Here is a 23791-nt window from a genome sequence, read left to right as displayed (position 1 = left end):
TCTTGTAATATCTAAGTCCAGATCTTACAGCCTGATCCCCCAGCAGGATTTCATGGGTAGGAGCCCCTGCATTTCACCTGGGCTGTTTCATGCCTGGCCAGGGTGCCTGTGAGAGCTGCTGAGGCTCTGTGCAAGCACAGGAGCTGCCTGCACCAAGCCCCAGGTATTTCTGGGGCATCTGCAAATAACTTGGTGAAGGGAAAGAATACACTCTTCAAACTTCTACACATTACAGCTATTTCTCAGTGTAAGAGTGGGAGTCAAACCTCCTGTTTGGGATTGCTTAAATAAACTGGCACAGATTTCCAGCTGGGTATCTCTCTTGAGTGGTTTGTGAGTGCAGGATGCTGGGTCAGGAAGGAAATGGTGTGACTCTACTGGACAAGGTACACAGAAAACCAGGAGCCCTTGGCTGTCAGCCCTGGTCCTCACCTGATTCACTGTGACGGCATCACCCCACAGTGCTGCACAGTCACAGTGCTCTGACAAGAGGATGAACTGGAAATAATATGGTGGAAGAAAATGCAAGCCCACCTTCCTTTTTTTTACCTCTCCGGACGTACAGAAAGCCCTTGAGATCCCAGCACTCTCCAGGTCAAAGCTATGTGGGAACACCTGAGCTGTGCTGAGTTTTTTGCTTTAGTTTTTTGTTCTTTTAGTTTTCTTCCTTTTATTTTTTTTTTTTAATTTTAATCTAGGTGGAATGAATTGAAAGTGCTGCCTAAGAAGAAAATAAGGATGTAAAATTGGAGAAGCACGATAAGTAGGTATATTAATAAACAGGCTTCTAATTTCTTATCTTTGATGGTATTCAGTACTATTTTAAATATTCTCAAAAGAATCACAAACATACAGAAGGTCATATATAAAATCCCTGATGAAGCAATTTAATGCTAAATTAAAGCTGAAACTAGGTAAGCCCAACTCTTGGGATCTTGGGTATTTTCAAAGACTAGAATAGAATCAACACTACCCAAGAATACCGTGTGTTTTTCAGATTTTTAAATAATTATTTCCTAAATTTAATAGAGCAGGTTTAGCTAGTTCTTACAGCTTAGCAGGAAACAATTTAATTTCCAAGCCAATTGTATATTGACAGTTGGCAACAATGGGTTTACTTTACAAAAAGAGAATGGGAAAATAGTTGTGCATTTCTGAAACACTTCCAGAGAATTTCCTTTGAGAACACTATGAGTGAAAAGTATACAAACAGGCATTAAACATGAATGTAACTTAATAAATATCCACTCAGCTATATGGTGTGATAAATAGGTAATAAGAACGTAATACAGGCATTTAGCTGTCAGCTTCCAAAGGAGCTGGAAGCTAAAACAATAATACTTTCATTAGACTCTCCTGCCTGGCATCAAGAGCCAATTTCCACCTATTAATATGGATTTCTATTACCTGCCTTGTGAATACTGTTAACCCATTTATCAAGCAAGAAGCTGTACTTTTGTCACTTATTACAAGCAGAAGGATTGCTAAACCATGTCACATTAGAGCATCAGATTAAATCATTTGACCTAGAAGATATTCCACTTAGATTTAAAAAGGAAAAAAACCCACTGCAGCCCTGCTCCTCTTACATCCAGTAAAACCTCTTTTAGGACCAAACCTTTCCTTGTGGTGTCAGGAGGGGGTTGGAAATCAGTCTGCAGACTAATTGTAAACTGGGTGCATGTGTAATTAAACATGCCTCATTGGTTCTCTTGATCTGTCAATAGTGGGTAGGAGGAGGTTGATTTAAGTTAAACGACTCAAGTCTTATGAACATTTGTCCCTTTCTGTGTCCTCTAAGCAAAGCATCATTGAACAGAACCACAGCTGAATACGAGGAGCTTGGAATGAAATGTCTACTATTCAGATTACAGTGGTGCCCAGAACACACCGGGCACTTTTCTAAGCGCAGAGGGAGGTGCCGGGACAGGTCCCTTTCTCAGCTGCTGATTTCCACCAAGAGCTCACAATCCCCCCACCCTGAGCACGGAGTCCCTCTCCTGCTCCCCTCCCCCTGCAGCCGTGGAGATGAATGGAGGGACGACGGTGCTATCGCAGAGATGATAGGCACACAGCTATTAATCACATGTTTGTTGCTAAACACACTAAATTCCCACTTTCCCACAGTGCCGAGGTCTCCTTGTCCTCACACCCGGCTCTCAGCTGCAGTGAGCAGCACTCAGCAGCAAATGGGTCCAAATGAGCATTTAGCTTTAGCATCCTTGTACCTCCCTGCTCCACCACTCACCTCTCGATAGGGTATCAAGACTATAAGTTTTTTCTTGCTATTCCCACTGGATCAGATTATAAAACATGTCTGCTGCCATGCCTATGTTAAAAGCTCCACAACATGCACCTCACCCACTTTCTCTGGAGCAATGACCCAGGAGCTGTACTTGTATTCCTCCCACTCTACACAGCTCAGCTACAGATGCCAAAAATACTTAAGACCTCAATCCACAAGGGATATATACAGGATCCAGTAAAGCCACAGAATGCAAGCAAAGTTTCTGAAGTTATAATACCTCAAATTTTCTGCTCTCTGTTCAGTAGAGTCATTGAAGATACTGAAATTGAACTGGGATGTCTCAGCTTTCCTTGCCTCATTCCCTACTGCTGAAAGACCACACACTTGGTCACTTGACTTCAACCACTTGGTGCTTGGTTATCCCCCTCACCTGGCTATTCTTGTTTCAATTCAATTTTGTCAAACCACTGAAGTCTCCCTCTGTGTATCTTTTTGTAAGACTTCCACACAACTTCCACTCCTGGCACAGCAGAGACCTTCCAGCACCACATGTTCCAGTGGGGCCAAGGGGCCTCCAAAACTCCCACTGAGAAAAGAACATTTCTCTTTTCCTTCCCTGAAACCTCGCAGTGATCCTTAAGCTAGTGAGTTACTCAGAAGTCATTGAGTGATCAGGCTGCTCATTATATTCCTCAATGAAATAATTTCCACAAGTAATTCTCAGTGCAGTACTACAGGTTAGCTAATCTTACATCCTCTTCAAAAGACTGGAAGAAGTTCTGCACCTTTGTGAAACAGATTTTTAATTCCTCTCATACTCTCCGATAGTAGTTTTATCCCATATTTTACCATTTTGCACACTGCAAGTTCATCCATACCCATTTATTTCTCAGTGGTCCTTTAATCCTTTTCTGTTCATGCTGCAGCTCAGCACAAGGATGGGGGTATCTCTATAAACCATGTGCTCAGGAGGCTCTATCAATATGCACTCTTGGTGCAAGGCAGAAACATATTTCTGCTGAAGAAGAATCAGAAGTTGGGGTCAGACATTTTATATTTTAGCCAGATTTTGATAAGACATATTAGGAATTCATAGGGCTTTTATCATTTTCAACAGCAAGAGGATTAGACCCTACACTGACAAGAGCAAGAACATCAATTGTTAGAAGAAATATGTGCCACACTGAAATACAGTAAAGCACCTGAAAGACAAAATGTATTGTCTGATAAAAACACTCTAAGCACTTTCAAATTCAACCCAGTGATGACTTGCCGAGTCAGTGCTTCATTTGTCTGGCAGAGTCAAAATTACAATGACTTTTGTTCCAACACTCAAAAATGTAACAGACGTGCAAAAGGAAGCCAAGATTTAAACCATGGCCTCACACAACAGCAAGGATTCAAACTATGCATAGTATACCGATGCTTAGGCCATAGAGAAGAAAGGAACAGTAAGAATCTTTATTTGGATTCTAAAATTTTATGCAGCAAGCTTGCAATGCTGACAAAAAGACCAAAGAATTTTTTTTTTTTAAACCCATATTCAGGAAAAGGTAAAGATAGTGATTCAAAAAGCCCCAATCTCCTTCTGAAGAAAGATCCCAAAACCAAAAAGAATCTCAGTTTCATCCTTCTTTTCCCTAAAATATTCAGAGTGCTGCAAATGTGTTACAAACTAAATGACTTTTTGTACAGAACTTCTAAAACCCTTGACTTTTAATAAGGTCATGCATCATTTGATTTTAATTACAGATTTTTTTATCCCTTAAATTTGACTAAAAATGATGTGATTTACAAAGCAAACAAGCCAGTTAAACAAAGCTAATTAAATTCACTAGAGACAGCCTTGCTTTTCCCCTCAGTGAGTGTTTATTTCAGCTCCCAGTGCTCTGATAGCTCCTGACAGCTTGCTGGGACACAAGAAAGAAGTAGGTCAGGGTAAGCTGGAATCAGCAACAGAGGATCCCATTAGACAGGCTTGTAGGGTAATACCGAGATCGAGGAAGTGTGTGATGTAGTGACAGTGTTAGAGACACATAACAAACAGCCCGAGGACAGCCTCCAGCAGAACCGGTACATTTATCTTCTCTGTGTTATAATGACCCCTCACACGGCTTATCCAGGCTGTGATTTCTCGTACAAGAGGTGCTGTATGCACCTAATGACAAAAACGTGCTCCCGGCCGGCCAAGCGGTGCCGAGCCAGCGGAACCACAGCGGCTCTGCTCCCACGGAGCCCACCAGGGCACGGAGCTGCCAGCTCCTGGGGCAGGTGGCTGTCCCTGCACGCAGGATCTGCCCCCCACTCGAGCTGGGAATGCAAGGAGGGAGCTCACTGTGCACAGAGATCAAAGGACAAGAAGACTGGTTTCTCCTAACCAGCTTCTAAAACATTATACTGATGATGGTGGTGGCAGCGCCTACACTGGATCTGAAAATACCAAGCACCCCAACGTAGCAAGAAAAGCCACTGTGGCAGCTGGGGAGTGCAGCAAAACCCTGTGAGGGGGCACAAAGGATACCTGCTCCCCACTGAGCTGTTGTCTGGGGGCTCCTGGGGAACCAGCACCCAGGTCTTTTTGTGCCATTGGATGAGGCGGGAGGGCTTGGGTCTGTCTTCCCATACCCCACAGCACCTCTGCCCTTGGGAGCAGCGACTGGCAGGAACGAGAGGCTGAGAGAGCTGTGGCTTCTGCTGGTTCTCCCAGATGGGTTTGCTGTGCGATGAAGAAACATCAGCAGAGCCAGGGAGGAGAACATAATCAAAAAGACCAAAGTGATCCACGTCAAATATAAAATGCTCTGGGTACCACTGTATTAGATGATTTAATGTAAGGTGTATTTTTACCATATATGTGTATATACCCAAATACTTGCTAATGCAACTCTTCCTTCCTGAGGAAAAGTATAAAAGCATTTCATTTAAGCACCTGGGCATAAGAGCAGAAAACACACCACCATAAACTCTGCAGTTTTAATATTAAGTCAGAGGCAAGTGGAAAAGCAGAGCCCTAACTCCCCTTGTTCTTGTGACTACTGCTCACACCGTTAAGAATTCAAAGTCTCCCCACCACCTCTGGCAGTGCTGTACATACACCAAACATTTAAATTATGAGAGTCCATTTCTCAGGCTCACACACAGCCAGAGATATTCTCCCCAAACCCAAACTGTGTGGCTCACATTAAAAGGAGAGCACAAGCATATGCTGTCTCAGAAAATAGGTACCTTCGACAGGAACAATTTGAATCGCCATGGGCATAAACAAACACAAACAGAGAATGTTGTTTTATTTTGTTCAGAGCTCAATACATTCACTCTGCTCAGAGATGTCTCCAGCATCCACTTTTCTTGAAGTGCCTAAGTTACTTGGTTTGCAGCAGCAATGCGGGTCATCCCACTGAAACAGGAGTTTCATTTTTCTCACCCTGACTTCATTTTCCCCTTTACTCAGTAGGAGTGCATCATGCTCAGCATTTATCCCCTTCTTTGTTTCTCATTACAACCTTTATGCAGCACAATCCCCATCCTGCAGCAGCTGTGTTTCCTGTTCTTCAGGGGGTCACACTGTGTGGTCACTTGCACCCACCCATTTTATGACACCACACATCCCTTTCCTGCAATTTTTCCTTAAGCAGACAGTTCCACTGACTTCCCAGAGGTCTGGACTGAGTGATGCCTATTTGCTCCACCCCTGAGCATCGAGGTAGAATCCCAACCTAGTTCAATGTCCTGAAGAAAAACATGCATGTCCTAACGAAAATATGCATTAGGATAAAAGCATTAAAATAAAGGAAGACAATGAGAATGATCAGAGCAGCATTGCCTGCAAGGAAGGAAGGAAGCTTTTAATAGCACTAGAATATAAAATTGATTTGTACACATATTTGATAAAAATCAATACAATTAGCAAGTAACTGAATACTAGAAAGGGAAATTGATTGCTCGAGGGCCCAGAGGACTCCGGGCAATCAGTCCATTCTTCTAGCTCCTCCACTCTTAATAAAAATTTACTTTTTCATAATCCTGCCTGAACTCTTTGCCCATTAATAATGCTGCTAAATAGCTCTTCTTTTAGCACTATTATTGCAGACCTGCTTGAATTACATTTGGAGGCAGTTTCGAGTGGCATGTCCTGGCCATTTTGCTATCTGCAGCACAAACCTCCGAGCAAGAGCATAAAAGAATACGGGCTAATGAACGGCAGCACAGACACACTTGAGAAGAGCTTATAAATTTAAGTACCAAAGTTTAAATAAACGGATTACCATAGAATTGATTTGCTACATCAATTTGGTCAGCTTTTGCTGATACATCATTTCTGCCTCAAAGGAGAAGAGCCACCGGTTTGAAACAACTAATTAAGCATTTTGAACCATGGCCTTACAAGGGGAGTGGGGCTGCACTGCTCTGCTCTCCTGCCTTGCTTCTTTCACCTAGTGACTCCTCACTGCAGCATTAAAATCGTTATTCCACGTGAAACAGGAGGCTCAATTTACAGTCAAATCTAAACAAAATGAAGTGGCTTCTACACCCACCATCTCTGAATGGATTTCAGTTTCAGGCAAGGGCATCTTCTCTTTCTTCTTTAAGGTAGCATTGGAGGAACTAAAAGGCAATTGCTTTTCCCCACACAGAAGGAGGGAGGCTCCCAGGGGAGCCTCCCAGGTGAGGGTTTCCATTACAGTCAGCCAGCTGCACAACCAGATTGAGGATGCACACAACTCGTATGCATCTACAAAGGAGGCTTCTCTTTCAAAACACCAGATGCCTTCTCAGACAAGAACTTTCTCAGATGTTAAGCTTTGTCCACTGACTCATCTTGATAGGAAGCTCTTTAAACCAAAAACTATCTTTGGGCCCTCAACAGGTTCCCTGCCAGTCTGCAGTTCAGGGTGACACGGCCTTTGCTGCAAACCAGGACACTGATTTGGCAATAAACTTCAGTGTGTACTTAAATAGAGCTCTATGAGCAGCCCTATCCAAACCAAAGGTAAACAAATAATTTTTTCCATATTAATGAGACCACTTGCATGCTTACAATTCAACAATATAATTTAAGCACTTTCTAATGCAGTAAGTAATTGAATTGAGTAAAATCATATATGCATCTCATCATATTCACTTCAGCAGAGACTCTTGTTCCAGAAATCTCAAAACACACTTATTTCTCCAGTGGTCCAACCAGACCAATGACTAAACTGGACCATTATATCAGCCTAAGGAAAGGTCCATGGATGCTTTGCAACTCAACTCACAATCTGTGGGGATACCTCTGGAAGGGGGAAGGGAGGAGAACAGCCTGGCAGGGCACCAGCCTAAGTGATGCCTCACTAAATTCTTACGATGTTCTTACTCCAAAGTTTGTCCTGCTGCTTATTCTTACCAAGAAAAGACATTAGTCTGGACACAGAAATAGAAGCCTGAAATTATACAGTTTCAGTGCTGGCCTTCTTTGTAACCATGACCAAACTACTTTAATCTCATTGCTTCCGTTTCCCTGCCTTTATTAATAAAGCTGAGGGAGTAAGACTTATTTCACCTAACTCATACATCTTTTGCAAAGATGAAATGCTTGTTCTCTGTAAAGTACTTGGAAGATGAAAGACATCAAGTAAATATTAATCATAGGCACCACACCTACCAACAGGATCTTCAGTATGCTGATTTGGATCCGTGCTTGAAGAGGCTTTCTTTGTGCAATTCAGGAACTATGCTTTCTTGGTGTAGTAGAGCTGAATTAAAGCTAATCAGGAATTCCCATGTTAATCGGCCTCCTAGCATTCAGAAGATCATAAGAAGGATGATGGTTCCATTTCAAAAGACAGCGCAGTGCCACAGAATGAATTATATCAAACTGGCTGAAGCCCATTTACAGCATGGTCATGGAGGAAACTATTGGAGTTCATCCACCGACATTCATCTCGGGGCATACACACTTGTAAATCAGCTCCTATTCAGTAATGAAATGTCGAGTGACTCATTCTTTCTACATTTGAAAAAGCTCTCAGAGAGAACCAAAGAGTCTTTTACTTTCCTGTCTGCCTTTATAAACACTGAATTACATCTCCTTACTTCGGGGAAGCTACAATGCTTCAGAACCAGCTGTAAAAGAGAACATTACCGTCTTTGGTTCACAGAATCCAAGGCCACCTTAAGATCCCAAATTGCTGTTGAAGGAGATTTGGGAAGATGTTTAATTAGTAGCTCAGATGATCTTCTGAACCAGCTTCCCGTGCACAGCAAGGTGCTCTGGTCTCATGCAGACATGCCCACAAGGCTGGCCCAGGGAAGGCTGGCCCAGGGAAAGCTGGCCTGGGGCAGGCTGGCAACACTGCTCCAGGCACTTCTGCCGTTCCATTTGGGTCAGGTGCCAGATTACTTACTTAATGTCTTAAGCAACTTCTGCAGCTCAAACTCAGCTCATGCAGCCATTGCTGTCCTGCCGGCAGTGAGCTGCAGGCTGGCCAGGTGAAAGCTGCCCTCACTGTTTCTGCCTGAACATTCACAGAATTCACAGAAAAAGGACAGTGGGGCAGTCATACCTTGACTCGTGCCCCAGTGGTAGCACCAGCTCACATCCAAGGGGCAGAGCCCACAGCTGCACGGGGAACAGCAACTGCGTGCTTCAGCCAGCTGGGTGATACCTGGGCTGCCTCAGCACTACACTCACCCAAAGAAAAATCCTTCTGACAAAACCGACCCAACCAAGCCATGCCTGTGATCACAGCGAGTATGCAGCCCCGGCACCGCGCTTGCTCCCTGCCACAGCTCTGCCGGCCTCTGGAGAGGCGACACCGGGTGAGATCCAGGAGCAGAGCAATCACAACAAAGGCATGAAAGGAAGAGTACAAGGGAAAAACAAGGGTTGCAAACTTAAAAAAGACAACAGAAATGAAGAAAAACAGTGCCTGGAAGCCAGTGTCCAAGGAGCACAGAACAAGTTTGTACACAGGAAGCACTTACTGCTGGAATGGAAGTCATAGGAGATGCTGGGCACGTGAGGGATTCCAGCCCTACTGAGGCAGTTCTGGACCTGCTGTGCCTCCATCATCTCCCAGACACCTGCCCAGTTTCCTTAGCTCTCCTGTCTCCTTAGCTTTGCCCTCCCTTTGGTCCCAGCCCATCCCAGCCCATCCCGGCTCTCTCTCCCCTACCATTGCCTCCTCGTACTTTGGACCTCTTCACCTCTACACCCCGAGGTCTCTGGCTCTCCATGTGTGGCTGCAGCAGCACCACCCACGCAGCCGGGCCAGCCGGTGCTGCAGAGCAGCTCTGCTGGTGCTGGCAGTGCCGGTCCGTCTCCTCCCAGGATCCAGCAGAATGAATGCACAAACAAACAAGCTACATGACCGACACAGCTATGCTCCAAAAGGAAATGACCACTAGATGTTATTGCATAACCCTTCTGAATAATGAACATGTATTTCTTGAAAATACATGCCACCTAATTCCCTCGGCATTGCAAACATGTACCACAGGATGGTAATTTAAGTTAATCAAGCCCTAAGCTCCATGCAAAGTTTAACAGTTTGCTTTACTACGGTTTGGGGAGCAGATGGCAAAGCACTCAATGGCTCATTTTTTGCCATTTTTGTACAAAGGGCTGTACCTGTTTCTGTTCCAGGCAGGAATGCCAACAAATGGATGTTTGTTGGACTAGCTGGCCACTGAATACCCTGAAATAACATACACGTAGATGCTCCACAGGGAGGTCTTGTGGGCAGCCAGAATTGGTCATTTCCTGGCTAGTTTGCCATTACTGCCATTCTTAGATATGATAAAATTAAAGCTACAGGCTGGCATAAGACTCTTTGTAAGTAATCCAGGTCTTACCTGCAGAAGTACCCACATCCACAGTCAGTTCCATGCAGACAAGTAGTACGGGTTTTCTTACACAACAATTGATTCTGTTGCTGTAGCTCACAGTATTTCTATGTACACTGTCTTCCAAATGGCTCCGAACTGTACCTAGCCTGGCACCAGAAACCAGTCTGAGGGTATCATTTGGATTTCAAACCACCTCTGTGGACAGTCACTGAAATGCTCTATTTCTGGCTAGGTTGTGGGCTGGGGGGGAGAGGAGAACTGACAAGGGGAAAATAGAAATTTGTAGACAATGTGTAAGGCCAAAATGATTTTAAAGAAAGGGCAATTCAGATTGCCTATGTCAAGCTTCTTCTAGGTATGCAGAGAGGATGGGAAGCGAGGGGGTGAGCAATAAACAGTTCATCCTGAGACATTCAGCATTTTCATAATTTATAACCAGCAGAAACCACACATTTATCCTCCAAAACAGGGAGCTCAGCCCCCAGCACGCAGTCAGTGGTGGTGTGTATGGGGTTGTACTTACACTAATTGACTGGGCCATCGCCATGGCTGCCCCAAGCACTTCGGGAAGTAGCATTCCTACAGCAGCACTGAGCAGAAATGCTTCACGTTTATTAACTTGTTGGTTTTGATTGTTGGATTGGCTCCCCATTCCCAAGGCTCTCAGATTTATTCTTTTAGCTTAACACTACAAAGTAATCAAATCACTCCGTTACAGCTGACAGACTGTTGGAGCCCTGAAGGGGAGGAGAGAGCAGCATCAGAAGAAACATCTACATTTTCTCTTACATCCTTCACACTTGCCCTAAACTTCAGATTTGACTCATCTACATCTCTGGAATTCAAGAATATTGAACTTTAACTGACATGGGAAGTTATTTGAAGATGCAGGACTTTCACTTGAAATTAAGTTTGATCTACCTCCTGGGATCAGGGAACAAGATTCACGTCTCATAAGCACTGAAAAGCCCAAATGCACTCTCACTCTGCTTCAAGTCAAACACAAGTGTTGCTGCAACCAAGAAAACACCTTTCCAATGCTATTTAAATTCAAACCAACTAATCCATACCTAAGAAGAGGAGATGGAAGATTCAAACATGCGTTTGTGCCCTTCCATCAAATGTGTAGAATAGGTAAGAACAGGAAGACAAAAGAGATGGCTCAGAGAGCCAAGATTAATATGGAAATGGAGAAAAAGGGCATGCCTTGGGCTGGATTCTGTCTGTGTCTCTTCTGTACAATTTATTTTCAGCTTTATGCAATGCAGTATTAAAACATGCTTAGCACACAACCCTTGATGTGGAGGACAAAGATAATTTTTTTGATTTAGACAAATTCCAATGTCCTTGTCTAATGTTACCCAATGCAAAATTAGAAAGAAATTAGTGCTTGCTTGGTCATGTGTTTTTAAAAATAATTTGAATGACCCACTGCTTAAAGTATGGACAGGGTCCTCTGTTATTAAAATCCAAACAAAGTCAGTACTCAAACTGACAGGGTAAAGCTTGAAGAAAATCCCCCAATGGGTTTCTTTAATAGAGAAAAACAAACAAAAAAATTCATGAAGCCTGTGAACAAACAGTCTTACAGAGTTTGGGCTTAATGCACCAACAATGTCAGGCATTTCAATGCAGTAGCATCAAACTAGATATTTACTGCTTGGTAGTGAGTAACCCTTTGAAAAGGGAGGAACAAAAATTCCTTTTTAATGAGTCACCATTTGACAGTCAGAGATCAAAACCTTTTGCCTGTTTTTCTGACTAGAAGATTGTATAAACTTGGGTTTTTCTCAGTCTCTGTGACTTTATTTAAATCAACACAATTGATTAAGAAAATAAGTAAGTTAAGGTAACAGAAAAAGTGAAGTCCTTTGAAGTACCCAACCACCAGCATGACCTACTGGGTTACTGAAGTATCAGATACATTCAGCAACTATTTCCTTATATAAACTTGGACTTGTGAAAATCCTAGTAAGTTTTTAAGTAACTAGTCAAAGCAAAGTGAAATTATACTCAGTATCCATCCTGATAACCACATGAAATAAGTGATACATAATTATTCTTAAACTAATGCAAATGTTTACATACTAAAGGTTACATACTAATGTATGGGGAGAAAGCTTCTGGTGTGTGTGGAACTGTTAGAAATGTCTTTGTAAAATATTGACTTTCTTACCTTTGCTGAAAACTTAAACCTATGAAGACCCATGACAGAGAATGAAGCATTAAAATACATGCCTGAGGGTAGATGCCATTTTTGTCTTTAAATAAGACCCTTACATGAAATTCTGAAGTTTCAGCAAAAAGAAAGATACTATAATGTCATATAGGAGGGAAAAATAAAAGTATCCACCTGAGTTGGCATTACAGCCAAAGCAAAGAAATAAAACTGTTGTTTACACTGAGGGGGGCTTACCGTAGGATATAACTGCCTTTATTTTGAATATAATTTCCAACTATTTGAAAGGACCCTAAAGAACTCAGCTGGTAACACGTACTGATGATTTATAAACTATTTAACTAGTTAAGGATACTTAGTGTGAAGGTAAAGGTAAAGCACCATCATTCCCATTTTACAATGAACAAGAACCTAGGAACTATTTACTCTGAAAATTGCCTCCAGCAATAGATACATACAGATATTCAGGCCCTTTGCAAAAAAATGTTGACAACTTTGAAATTAGAATAAGCATTACTCAGCCTTGGCTTGCTATATGAAAACTCATATCCACAAAAAAGCCCACTTGCTCCACAGAGCTATCAAACCCTCCTGTGGAACTCTGACCAGCGAGAGCGTCTCCAAACCTGTCAGCTCACTGAACCACCCCGTCCCTCACATCAGTCGATCTTAATTTATGTTCGATTTACTTGTAGATTGGAAGTAATTAGAGTAAATAATTACAGTAACTGGTTACAGTTTGGGAATTGAGAGAACTGAAGAAAGAATTCAGAGAAATAATCTGATCTACTACTGTAAAGAGAATCAATCATCACTCTCCTCCCATTAGTCTTTTTGGCAATCCTGTGTCACTGTTGTCACAAGCCTGGATAACGAAGCCACATTAATTCTCCTTTTGAGAAAGGAAATACAAGATGTGACTCTTTAACTGTGTCCTACCTGACCTTGGAGAATCTTTAGGGGAAGTTTCCCATCAAATGCACCTACAGTTTTTACTGAAGCAGAATTACTGAGTTAAGCCCATGCTTTGTAACTCAAATGCACGACACAAAAATATACAACCAGTCTTCAGTTTCCATTAGAAATAAACTATCAGTACATAACCAATGATTTTTCAGGTCCAGCCTTACATAAGAAATTACACTTTCAAAGTCATTTTAACAAGCCTGGCTCATAGTGGATGAACACAGCACAGGATGCCAAGACAGCTACTGCACACTTCTGATGTAACAACAACAACTTTTAGCCACATTTTAGCTACATTTACCTAAACTGGAGATATGCTGCATTTCCCAAGCCTAACCTTTCCAAAAGAAAAAGAACAACCGACACCTTTGTTGTAAATATCACAGAACTGGAAAAGAAGAAAGTCATCCCATGTTTCGTAACAGGAGTGGACTCACTCCCTTCAAGAGAGGAGGCTGCTCTCAACGTGAACTGTGGCACTGCTGACGTTACTGTGAGCAGGGACAAGAGGACGTACGGCCTTTTGTACTGTTCCCATGAAGCCGCATGTTAAAAACAAAAAAAATCAAAAATCAAAAATCATTATCCAGGCTGGAAGAAGCCCAAGCCATCATAAATGTTTGTTTATTGCGATTTGGCAGACCTTTTGAGAAAAAACAACAAACTACACTTAGATATGTAATCCTAAACCAAAATGTCAGATGGCAATCAAGTAGAAACCATGCCATTATTTTGAGGAAACCATGAATTATTTGGGGGAAACTTTTGCTGTGATGCTTATTTGAGTATTTCTCTGTAAGTAGATATCAGTTCTATTATTGTGGCTATAACTAATGAGTTAACAACACTATTTACACTAGTACTGTTGTATCATTAGAAACAACAAGATTATGTACTTTAATTCTAATGCCAGCACAATTATTTTAACACCAAGTGTGGCAGATCTGACTCTGTACCCCCTAAATTAATTTCAGAGTAGTGGCTAAATAAAATGACATACTTCTTTGTGCTTTTGTTATAACACGCTCATGTGCAGCAAACTGTGAAGAAAATGTAGTAATTAGAGGTTAAATTAATCCCTGACAGACAGGCAGCTTAGGAAAGCTGGGCCCTCTTCAGAAAACAGAGCATAAAGCTTGCCAGTCTTTCAGAATTAGGCACAAAGAACAGGGAAGATTGGCAAGTCCCTCACCGCTGCGATCCAACCAAAGGGATGGAATGCTGAGAAGTCGGAGTAAGTCTTGGAGCAGCCAATACTACCAGGCAGATCTTGTGACAAATGTGATTTAGAGCTCCAAGGGATTGTTGCTGCAGCTGCTCAAACTGCCTGATCAGGATCAACCACTTGAAATTACAGACAGTCTTTTGCCCAGCAGAACAGGCTTCTAACCACCGTGTAATCCACCTCAAGACGTTAATAAACGCGAACAATGGCATTATATTTCACAACATAACTAGAAAGTTACCTCGCTGCTTCAGATTTTAATGCAGGTAATGGGTTTCATTGCCCTCAACAGAGTAAACGTGCTGGGTTACTCTGAAAGCAATAAGTAGGTAGGTCTGGGGTACGTGTAACTCCCAAACCTGCTCAGGATTTTGAGGTACTTAATTCTAGAGAAAAAGAAACTTACACAGAAAAGAAAAACCATGCAAGAAGTAAGAGGCAGCCAGATCATGATGATGATATGCAGCAAGTATTTCTTTTGTGTGTTGTCAGCAGAGGTAAATGTTTTTTCCAATCTCTCTAGCTGTGGCACATGGAAGTAGCCCGGTATTAAATCCATGCAAACACAGCCTGCTATCAACAGGGGGGTAACTGAAGGGCACCTGTTCTATGCTGTGCGAGAAGCATCCTGGCTCCTGCGCTGGCAAATCCTGGTGCAGGAATTGCAGAGGTGCCACTGCCTCCATTCTCACCAGACTGATATCTCCCCTTCAAAGGTGGAAGGCGCAAGGAACAGGCTTGTCCCTGGACTAATGCTGCTGCCACTCAAGAGATTGCCAGATGTGGGGTGACACACTCCCACTGGTAACACCTGGCCCTGCAGAGGGAACCTTGATCCTGTCTGCACCAGGCTGAGCACCCAGCTGTCCCTGACCAAATGAGAAGGCACGACAAGCACCTGCAGCGGGATCACCCAGTAAGTAAAAAAACCAAAACCAAAACCAAATGGAAAGAAAGCAAAATGCCTTTATTACAATTAAATTAAAAGTCAAGCAGGGGGCCTGCAGCGATTGCAGATCCATGTGGGAGCGCATTAACACCACCAGCATTTCTGTACTACCCAGATCATCAATTATTAACAAATTAGGACATGCCTGATGGGGTACTTATGTAACACTCCTTTATCAATAAAACTGCCAAGTTCCTTGCAGGGAAAAGCAGCATGGATCTCAACAAGTCACAATATGACACCTTCCTCTGGACAGGGCATCGCAGTGAATTCTTGTGTCCCCCTCCTCAGCCTGGTCACCCATTCCCAAAGAGGACTTCTGGGCAGCCCAGCAGCCCCTGCCAGAGGCCCGGGGCACACCCCAGCCTCCCGTGAGCAGCAGCCCTTTAATCAGGTCAGCGCTTATCAATGGCTCATTGTAGCAATGAGGCAGCGCTCCGAGTAAAGGCCCATATGAAATCCTGCATCCCGCTGCATCTCCCACGCCTGGGCCCCACTGGCTCTCCACTGGCCCCACGGATACAGCCTCCAGCTACACACTCCCTGGGCACAGCATGTGTCCCCCAGCCAGTCCAGCTGGCTAGTAGGTAGGGAGGGGAGGAAGGAAACCCACAGCTCTTTCCTCTGCTCTTCCCTTTGGGCACAACTGGTTCTCCACAGGAGCAACGAGCCAGGTAAAATTCATCCATCAGAGACAATACACTGAGCCTTGCTTTGCGTCCATTTCACTTCCCCCATCAGGTGAGAGTGAGCAGGGTGGGGGTACACAACAATCCCCTGTCCGTACTCAAGGGCCTGATCCTTGAGCCCATAATTCTCGGATCAAATCTGAACCTCATCCACTGCAAAATGAAAAAGGACTGCTAGGCTGGGCTCTGAAAGGTGAAAGCTGGGTGTACTCTCCTACCACCCAACCCAACAAACACCTTGCCGTTCGCCCAGGGTGCACACCAAGGCAAACAGCTCTGAAAGAGCTACTGCAACTTGGTGAGTAAATGTTGCACAAAATAAGTATTTTCTTCTTAAAAGAAAGTAATGACTTGGTAATACTTTTTCCTCTATTAAAAAAATTAAAAATACAGTGAGAAAGGCTCCCAAGAGAAATAAGTACTCCTTCAAACTAATTTGCATTTGCAAGTTATCCCTGTCTGACTGCACTGCTCTCTGGTAGTGCAACTGGTGACTTCTAAAACCATGGAATCACATCCTAAGAGCCACAAGCCCTGCTTATGCTGTCACCCTGAAATATATTTTCACTGTGAACAGGGCTAACAGGCCAGTCCATAGCAACTGCAATGAAAATATCTACCAGAAGACAAGGACATAAAGTGAAGTCTCTAAATGACAAAGACTTCAATTTTTTTGTGCAAAGCACTAGCAGTAATAATACAGAACAAGGGAAGGAGACCGTGATACAAGTGCAGACTGTTTGCAAAGTTTCTCTTCAGCTGCTGGCAGCCCTGAAATGGGTTACAGAAAGTTACAATTGTGGTACTGATCACTGCCTGTTCTACAGGGCTGGTTTTTTTTAATTAAACAGCATTATTCTATTTCTATTTTCACTTAAAACAATATTCCACTATTTTTCAAAAGCCAGTCCAATCCTGAAACAACCCTAATGAGGGTAGTACTAAACACCCAACCAGTTTCTTCACATATCTGTTCAGTGATTGCCCTTTCAAGGGTACCCCCTTTACGGGTGCATAACACAAAACTTAGTACAAGCACACACTGGTATCGTGCACATTTGGCATTTTACAGCCGTGCTTTAAAGTTCCCCTTCAAAATTACTGGCAAGGAAAGAAGTTCGCATAATTTTAGCACTCAACATCTGAAAAAATTAGAAATGTCCCAACTGCTCTTTGAGATGTATAAAGGAACAGTTGAAAAACTTACAGTTGACTGGTGCTACCTAGGTTACCCGTCAATGGCATTGAGACTGGTATATTATTAAGAGAGGTGTATGATGGGAATTGGTTTATTGTGCTGATCCATAGTAACCAACTCCTGTTCGTCCATCATTTATCTCTCTCACCAGCGACATATGGGTTTGTCTATTCACACTCTCAGCATTCTCTCTGCTCCAACAAACAGTCAGCCTTTTCTGCTGGGATAAGGAGATTTTTTAGTTACATCCATTATGTGCGTATCAACATTTATGGCAGGAAGATAATTGCCAAAGAGCTCAGGGGGATAAAAGCTCCCTCTTTATAACACAAACCCCCTTAAAAAATCAATATTGATATAAAACAGTTCAACGCAAAGCTTGGCGTGTCTTCTGTTTCCTTCAGTTCAGAATGTTTTCTTTTGTTTTTTTAAACATAGCAAGTCAAACTGGAACATCAGGTAGAAAGCGTTCATAGTGAGTTACACCACTGCTTTTCCCACAGAGGATGATACAGCAGTGTACAATATTAATTGTTCCTCAAAGAAGTTTGCAGCAAATGTGTCAGATATAAAGAGGGCCCCTTGGAGAGGTGCCAGCACCATTTAAACTGATTTAGCTATCTTTATTTGGAGATCATACCAATTACTAATGAATCGTAACTTATAGTCACCTTCGCCTAAATGCTGAAAAACGCTGACACAGCCAGCATCAGGGAACAATGAAAACCTGGGGGTTCTGCCCCTTTCCCTATTTCAGGAACTCAACCTCCATCCCCCAGTTTGGATAAACCTATTTGTCACAGCTTCTACAAGATTTACTTCACTTTCCTATGGCTATGTACTCATAAAAGTTATTTTAAGGCGACTTTCATCAGAGTAGCAAGTGACATAGAACATTTATTGATTAAATGACTGGGAACCAGTGAGTTGCACTGTACTTAACCTACAGGACAACTTAAGGATTTTACTTACTGTTATTCTTGCCCTTGTGCTTCTTTCTGCCTCCCTAACTTTTGTCTCTCTCATGAAGCCCATTCGTAGGTCAATTCTTGTCCTACAGTCACACCCAGGCAGGTTAGTGACCACTTAAGTCAGGGCAAGAGTGTCAGCCTGACACCTGGGATCATGAACTCTTCCAGTAAATCTTCCTGCACGTTCAGAAATCATCTAGCACAATAGCTCCCTAATCCCATTTTACATCTCCAAATGCTACCACACTGTAACATTTACAACAGGGTCAGTAAAAAACCAAAACCAAACCCATTGTATTTATTAAACACTGCTGCCTGTGTTAAGAGGAAGTCGTACAAAAGAAGTTTTTAAAAATGTAACTGCCTCTTTTAATTACTAATCCCTCTCCAAACCCTCTAACAACTACTTTAGCTTTAAAAAAATCCAAGACACTTTACAGTTCAAAATACTTAGTTACAAGGGACCAGAAGCAAAGCCCTGTCAATATGTGTTTTTCTGATTTTGAAGTATTACTTAAAAGGACTAAAAATAGAGTTGAAAAACCATGTGAAAAAAAGAGAAAAAAACCCCCGAACCTCTGAGAATAAAAAGCTGAATTAAATTTGAGCTGCTCAATTGTGAACATTGAACAGCTTTTCACTCACTCGAGGGCTGTTAACTGCATGTTACCTGGCTTACAGTACAGACTATTTGGTTTTTTATCCCTGAGCAACAGACTATTTCCTGGTTGAGTTTAAAAACTCTGTGACGTTCCAATATCAACCCACACATGTGTGTCACTGTCAACGTCAGTGGCAGGAAAACATTAGAAGTCACCCCCTGCTAATGCTTTCCTAACATGGAATTTCCTTGTACCTCGTCCCCCAGCCCACCTCCTCCTTCAGCTGAAAGCATCCTTCCCAAACTGCATTTTTTTTCTCTCTTCTAAACATATGGTAGGGAGAGAGAACTGAAAATGGGCAGTGCCAGCACTAGATCGCTGCTTTTTTAGGTGCTCGCGTGTAACTTACTCAAACTGCTCTCGCTGCCTTTCACTCGGCGAGCGCGGCCGCAGGGAAGAGCCCCCCTTGCGCGGGGGCTTCCCCCCTCTCCCCGAGGGGAGGGTTCCCCCCCGGGCACTACCAGTGCCTTTGCCACCGCCGTTCCCCCGGCACGCAGCTCCTCCCCGGGAACACACGGGGCACGTCCCGGGCAGCCCGGTGTGGGGGTGGCGGGGCCCCACTGACCCGGGGATGCCGGTGCGCCGGGGGGAGCCCGGGGCGGGGAACAGCACCCTGCTGCCGGGACCGGCAGGTTCAAGGCCGTTCCGGCTCCCTGTCTCCCGGAGGCACCATATGGTCCATCTTGCACATCAGCAGCTTTATTTCCCCATCAGCTCGGCCCAGAGGGGGAGCTCCGGGAGCAGCAACCACCCCCTGCCCCCCAGCCCCCCGGGGCACCGGCATTAGGCATCACCCGGGGATTACGGGGCTAAGTAGGGGAAGACTCGCGTTATATAACCGGGGGAGCGTTCCGCCCTCCCGGCTCTCCCACAGCCCGCCCTCCGCCCCAGCCGGGGCGGCCGCACGGCGGCGGGGGGGAGCCCGGCGCCTCCGCCCCCGGCCCGCGGAAGGGGCCAGACGCAGTTAATCTCCGCGCTGGCGGGGCGGGGGAGGGACCGCGGGGTGCCCCCCGCTGTCCGAGGAGGAGGAGGAGGAGGAGGAGGAGGAGGAAGGCTCTTCCAGGAGGCTCCCTGCAAGCGGCCGGTGCTCGCAGGGTTTATCGGCTTCCGACGGGACGAGGAGAGGCGGCCGCGCGTCCCCCGCACACCGCACCGGGGACCTGCCCGCCCGATCGCGCCGGCCGCGGCTCCGCGGCGCCTCCCGCCCCGCTCCCCGGCCCCGGGCTCCGCCGCCCCCCCGCCGGGAGCACCGTGGAAAACAAAAGCGGCCTTTTAATTTATTGTTCCGGGGGGGGGGGGGGGGGGGGGGCGGTGTGAAAAGGAATCAAAGCCCGTTTTCTTCCCAGAAACGGCCGTTCTCCCCGGGATCCCTCCGAGTCACCCTGGTGACAACCCCCCTCCAACCAAAGATGAACAAAAGCCGCGGTGCCCCCGGCCCCGGCGCTCCTCCGGGCCGAGCAACAGGCCAGGAGAGGCGTCGGAGGAGGGACCGGGAGGAGGGACCGGCTATTGACGGGGGAGAGGGGCAGCCCCTGCCTGGGGGGGGGGACGTGGGACCGAGCCAGCAAGCGCCGTGTTTACCCTGCCATTGCTCTGAACCCCGATCTTAATCATAGCATAAGAAACCAAAACAGTTTAAAGCGTGAGTCAGCATGCGTTTTGTTCACGCGTTCTGTTCCGAACACACGGACGGTCCGGCAGCGAGCGGCGAAGGCGCCGCGCCGGCAGCAGCGCCCGCACTCGGGGCTGTTCCCGCACACGCGCGCCCGCAGCTCGGGGCTCAGCGCCGCGCTCCACGCTCCCGTCAGGAATAACCCAGGGCTCCTTCGGGGCTCGGCCGAGCCTTTTGTTCACAATCCTGCCTATCGAACGTGCGCTTCAGGCTCCCAAAATAACCCGGCACGCGGCTGCCAACACAAATACCAGGAGTTATTAAAAAAATGATACTAGAGGGACCAGCACTAGCCCCTCCACGCGTGACACCCTCCCGGCGGAGTCCCCGGGCGATGACGGGTTTATCCTCCCCTGCCTGTCTGATCCAAGTTTAGCTGGAAATCCCCGGACGATGGCTGAGCCGGCCCGGCCGCACTGACACGGGAGCCCGCGGGCTGGCGGCGCCGGGCGCACCGGTGGGTCCCCGCTCCCGCTCGCCCCCGACAGCATCCACCGCCTCTTCCCGCAGCATCCACCGCCTCTTCCCGCAGCCCAGCGCGTCACCACCCGAGCAATGACACAGAAACCCACGGAGCGTCCCCCGCTGCCGCGCACTGGCTGCCCCGCCGCCGTGCCCGGGACCGCACCGCACCGCAAATCACCTTCTTCACCACCATTTTAAAGCCCACGGACCCTCTCCCTCCTGCCCTCCTCTCCGTGGTCCGACCTCAGCTCTGACCATAACGAAGGGCGAAATTCCCCCCTCAAGTTTCTGTCCCCTTCCCTCCGGCGGCCCCGGCACACGGGACCCGCGGGCAGAACGAGCCCAAGGTGGGCACTTTCTTGAACCGCCCCTGCAAACTTTCCAGCCTGGCTGCGACCGTGCCGAGCCCGGCGAGCAACTGTTCCGAGGGTGTTTAAGTCCTTTTAAACCAGCTCCTACTTCCTCAGCCCATATCGATTTCAAATGCTACTTACTGGAATATGTGGCTCCATCCGTGGTGCTTCTACCCGCTGGGAAACCAGCAGCATCTTGGACTGGGGATCAACCGGCTTTTAGATCCACTTTGGCTGTATTGAGCAAACCCAGCGCCGCAGAGGACTCGCAGCCTGTTTTCTCCTTTTAGGTTCCAGACAAGTTCATCCTGGCGTTGCAGTTTGCTAATGATTCACTGTCTGTCTCGATCTGCTCACTACATTTCCATCAACCCACAGCTTCCTCACTTAGAAGGTGGAGTTTGTGGGGTTTAAGTTACTGATAGGCATATCTAAGTGCTGTGTCACTCAAAGAGGAGGAGACACACACACACACACACACACACACAGACCGCACACTCACACACACGAACGGCTCCAGGCTTAAAGGGGAAGTAACACTTTCTTCTCTACAGAAACTGGACACCTCACAGATCCAAGGATTTAATTTTTTTTTTCTCCGTTCATGAAGGCGAAAATTAACCAGCCTACAGCCAAAATTTTAACACACAAATAGCTGCTTAGAATGTTCAGCACCTTCCTTGTAGAGCTTCAAGTTCATTTAGTACAAAGTTGGATAGGTCAGAAAGCTACTGGCAATTAATAGATTTATTTTTCCTTCCAAATCAAAGTGCTCAAATCACTGAAAAGAGAGCCCAAAGCATGAAGTGTAAAGGTTTGAGTTATTCTTACAGTGTAGTTTCCTGTCCCTTTATGGCATATGATATTAAGCACTCTTAACACAAAAGGGTTAAACTCATCTCACACAGGTGAACCCAGGTTAGCAAGAAGGAAACAGCAGAGTTGTTTCATTTTCATCTTTTGTGCTATGTACATGTCTTTTTGAAGACAGACACAATTCCAAATAGAGAGCTCCCATAAAGCCACGCACTTCTCATATGACTATAAATGTGCTTGCTACAAGCTGCAACCCCTGAATACTAATTTTGATAGACCATCAGCTGAAAGCTGAGAACCTATTCAGACCTCCTCTTGGACTGTTCAGAAAGAACTGGGAAGAGCAAGCTGCAGGCAGCTACAAGAGCACACTGGGTCCACAAATAATTGCTGGTATAATTTAATTTTATTACCTTGCTAAATCACTACAATTGTCACTCCTGTCCTGATAGATTGGAGGTGCTAGAAACCCTGTCCCAGTACATTGACTAAATGGATGAGGTGTGGAAGACTTAGTAGCATTTGTAAGAAAATGTCTAGTTTTTAAAATCATTCCTGAAACAGTGGTATTAGTAAATTATGTTCTGTAAAATTAGGAAGAAAGTTATTTGAATACAACCCCTTTACTGTAACCAAATACATAAAAGTGGAGCCAGAATCTGGCCTTGCTTTCCTGGAAGTCTTCCAGAGAGCAATCACCTTCAACTTGGAGTAAACTTATAGACCTCCAAACCAATCTTTGTACCCTGAGCTAATAAATATTGGCAATATCAGTTAATCAACAGAGAAACATTGGTTTTCAGCTTCGCTGAAGCCTCTGGCTTGCCCGTGAGAGCTGTAATAATGGGCCCGCTTTCCTGAGCAGTGTTTGTGGTATTTCAGTTTGCATTGTTTGGAAACTTATTGGTTTGCTTTTCTAGTGCTTTTGCCTCCTATATTAAAAATTACTTTGATCTGTTTTGTCAACTGAAAATAAAGAAGCACAAAAATAATAAGCTTTTGTGTGTGTAAACACCCTGAATTCTACAGCCTCTGAGGGCCAGATCTCAAAAGGCTTCAGTGTCTAAGGGGGTTGCATCAATATCTGATGTTTGGGTTTGCTGGGCTGCCCAGACCAAGTCTACAACCCTGCCTGAAGTGCTGAGGCCCAAACACAGCATTAGGGCATCAGCATGGGATCTAAAAGAGCCAACATGCTAAGCGGGAGTCACCTAAAAGGAGCAGGCTCAGTGAAGATACACATTCATCATGCTTGAATTAAACTCCACCTGGAAGGAGGTGCCACTGTCTGCCCAGCGTGCAATGCCAGAAACCCTCCCCTGAAGATACATGTGTACGTAAGGGCTCCCATCTTTCTCCCTGGAGAATTTGGGACAAAAATACATATGTGTGGAACACGTGGGGCACACAGGGATTCACATACACTGTAACTGGACCTACTGACAACACCACAATCAGATGATGAACAGTGGGTCCATGTCAGTTTTTCTATACAGCACCTTCAGTGTACACCAGTTATTGTCAAGAAGTTTTGTCATTTGTGACTCTTGCTGGACATCTGAAGCTCCTGA

General features: G+C 45.2%; 1 protein-coding gene across 1 annotated transcript in view; it reads right to left on the bottom strand.

Moving 5' to 3' along the window:
• MAMLD1 (mastermind like domain containing 1) overlaps positions 1–21737 on the bottom strand; it is an 81877-nt gene extending 60140 nt beyond the window's left edge. Inside the window, exon 1 of the mRNA XM_082289675.1 lies at positions 21546–21737. Coding sequence (XP_082145801.1) covers positions 21546–21599 — 54 coding nt within the window. The 5' untranslated portion in view covers positions 21600–21737. The remainder of the gene's footprint in view (positions 1–21545) is intronic.
• Between the last annotated feature and the right edge of the window lie 2054 nt (positions 21738–23791).

This window comes from Coloeus monedula, assembly GCF_965178545.1.
Source record: "Coloeus monedula genome assembly, chromosome: 12".
NCBI lineage: Eukaryota > Metazoa > Chordata > Aves > Passeriformes > Corvidae > Coloeus > Coloeus monedula.
This window is presented reverse-complemented; position numbering and strand designations above follow the sequence as displayed.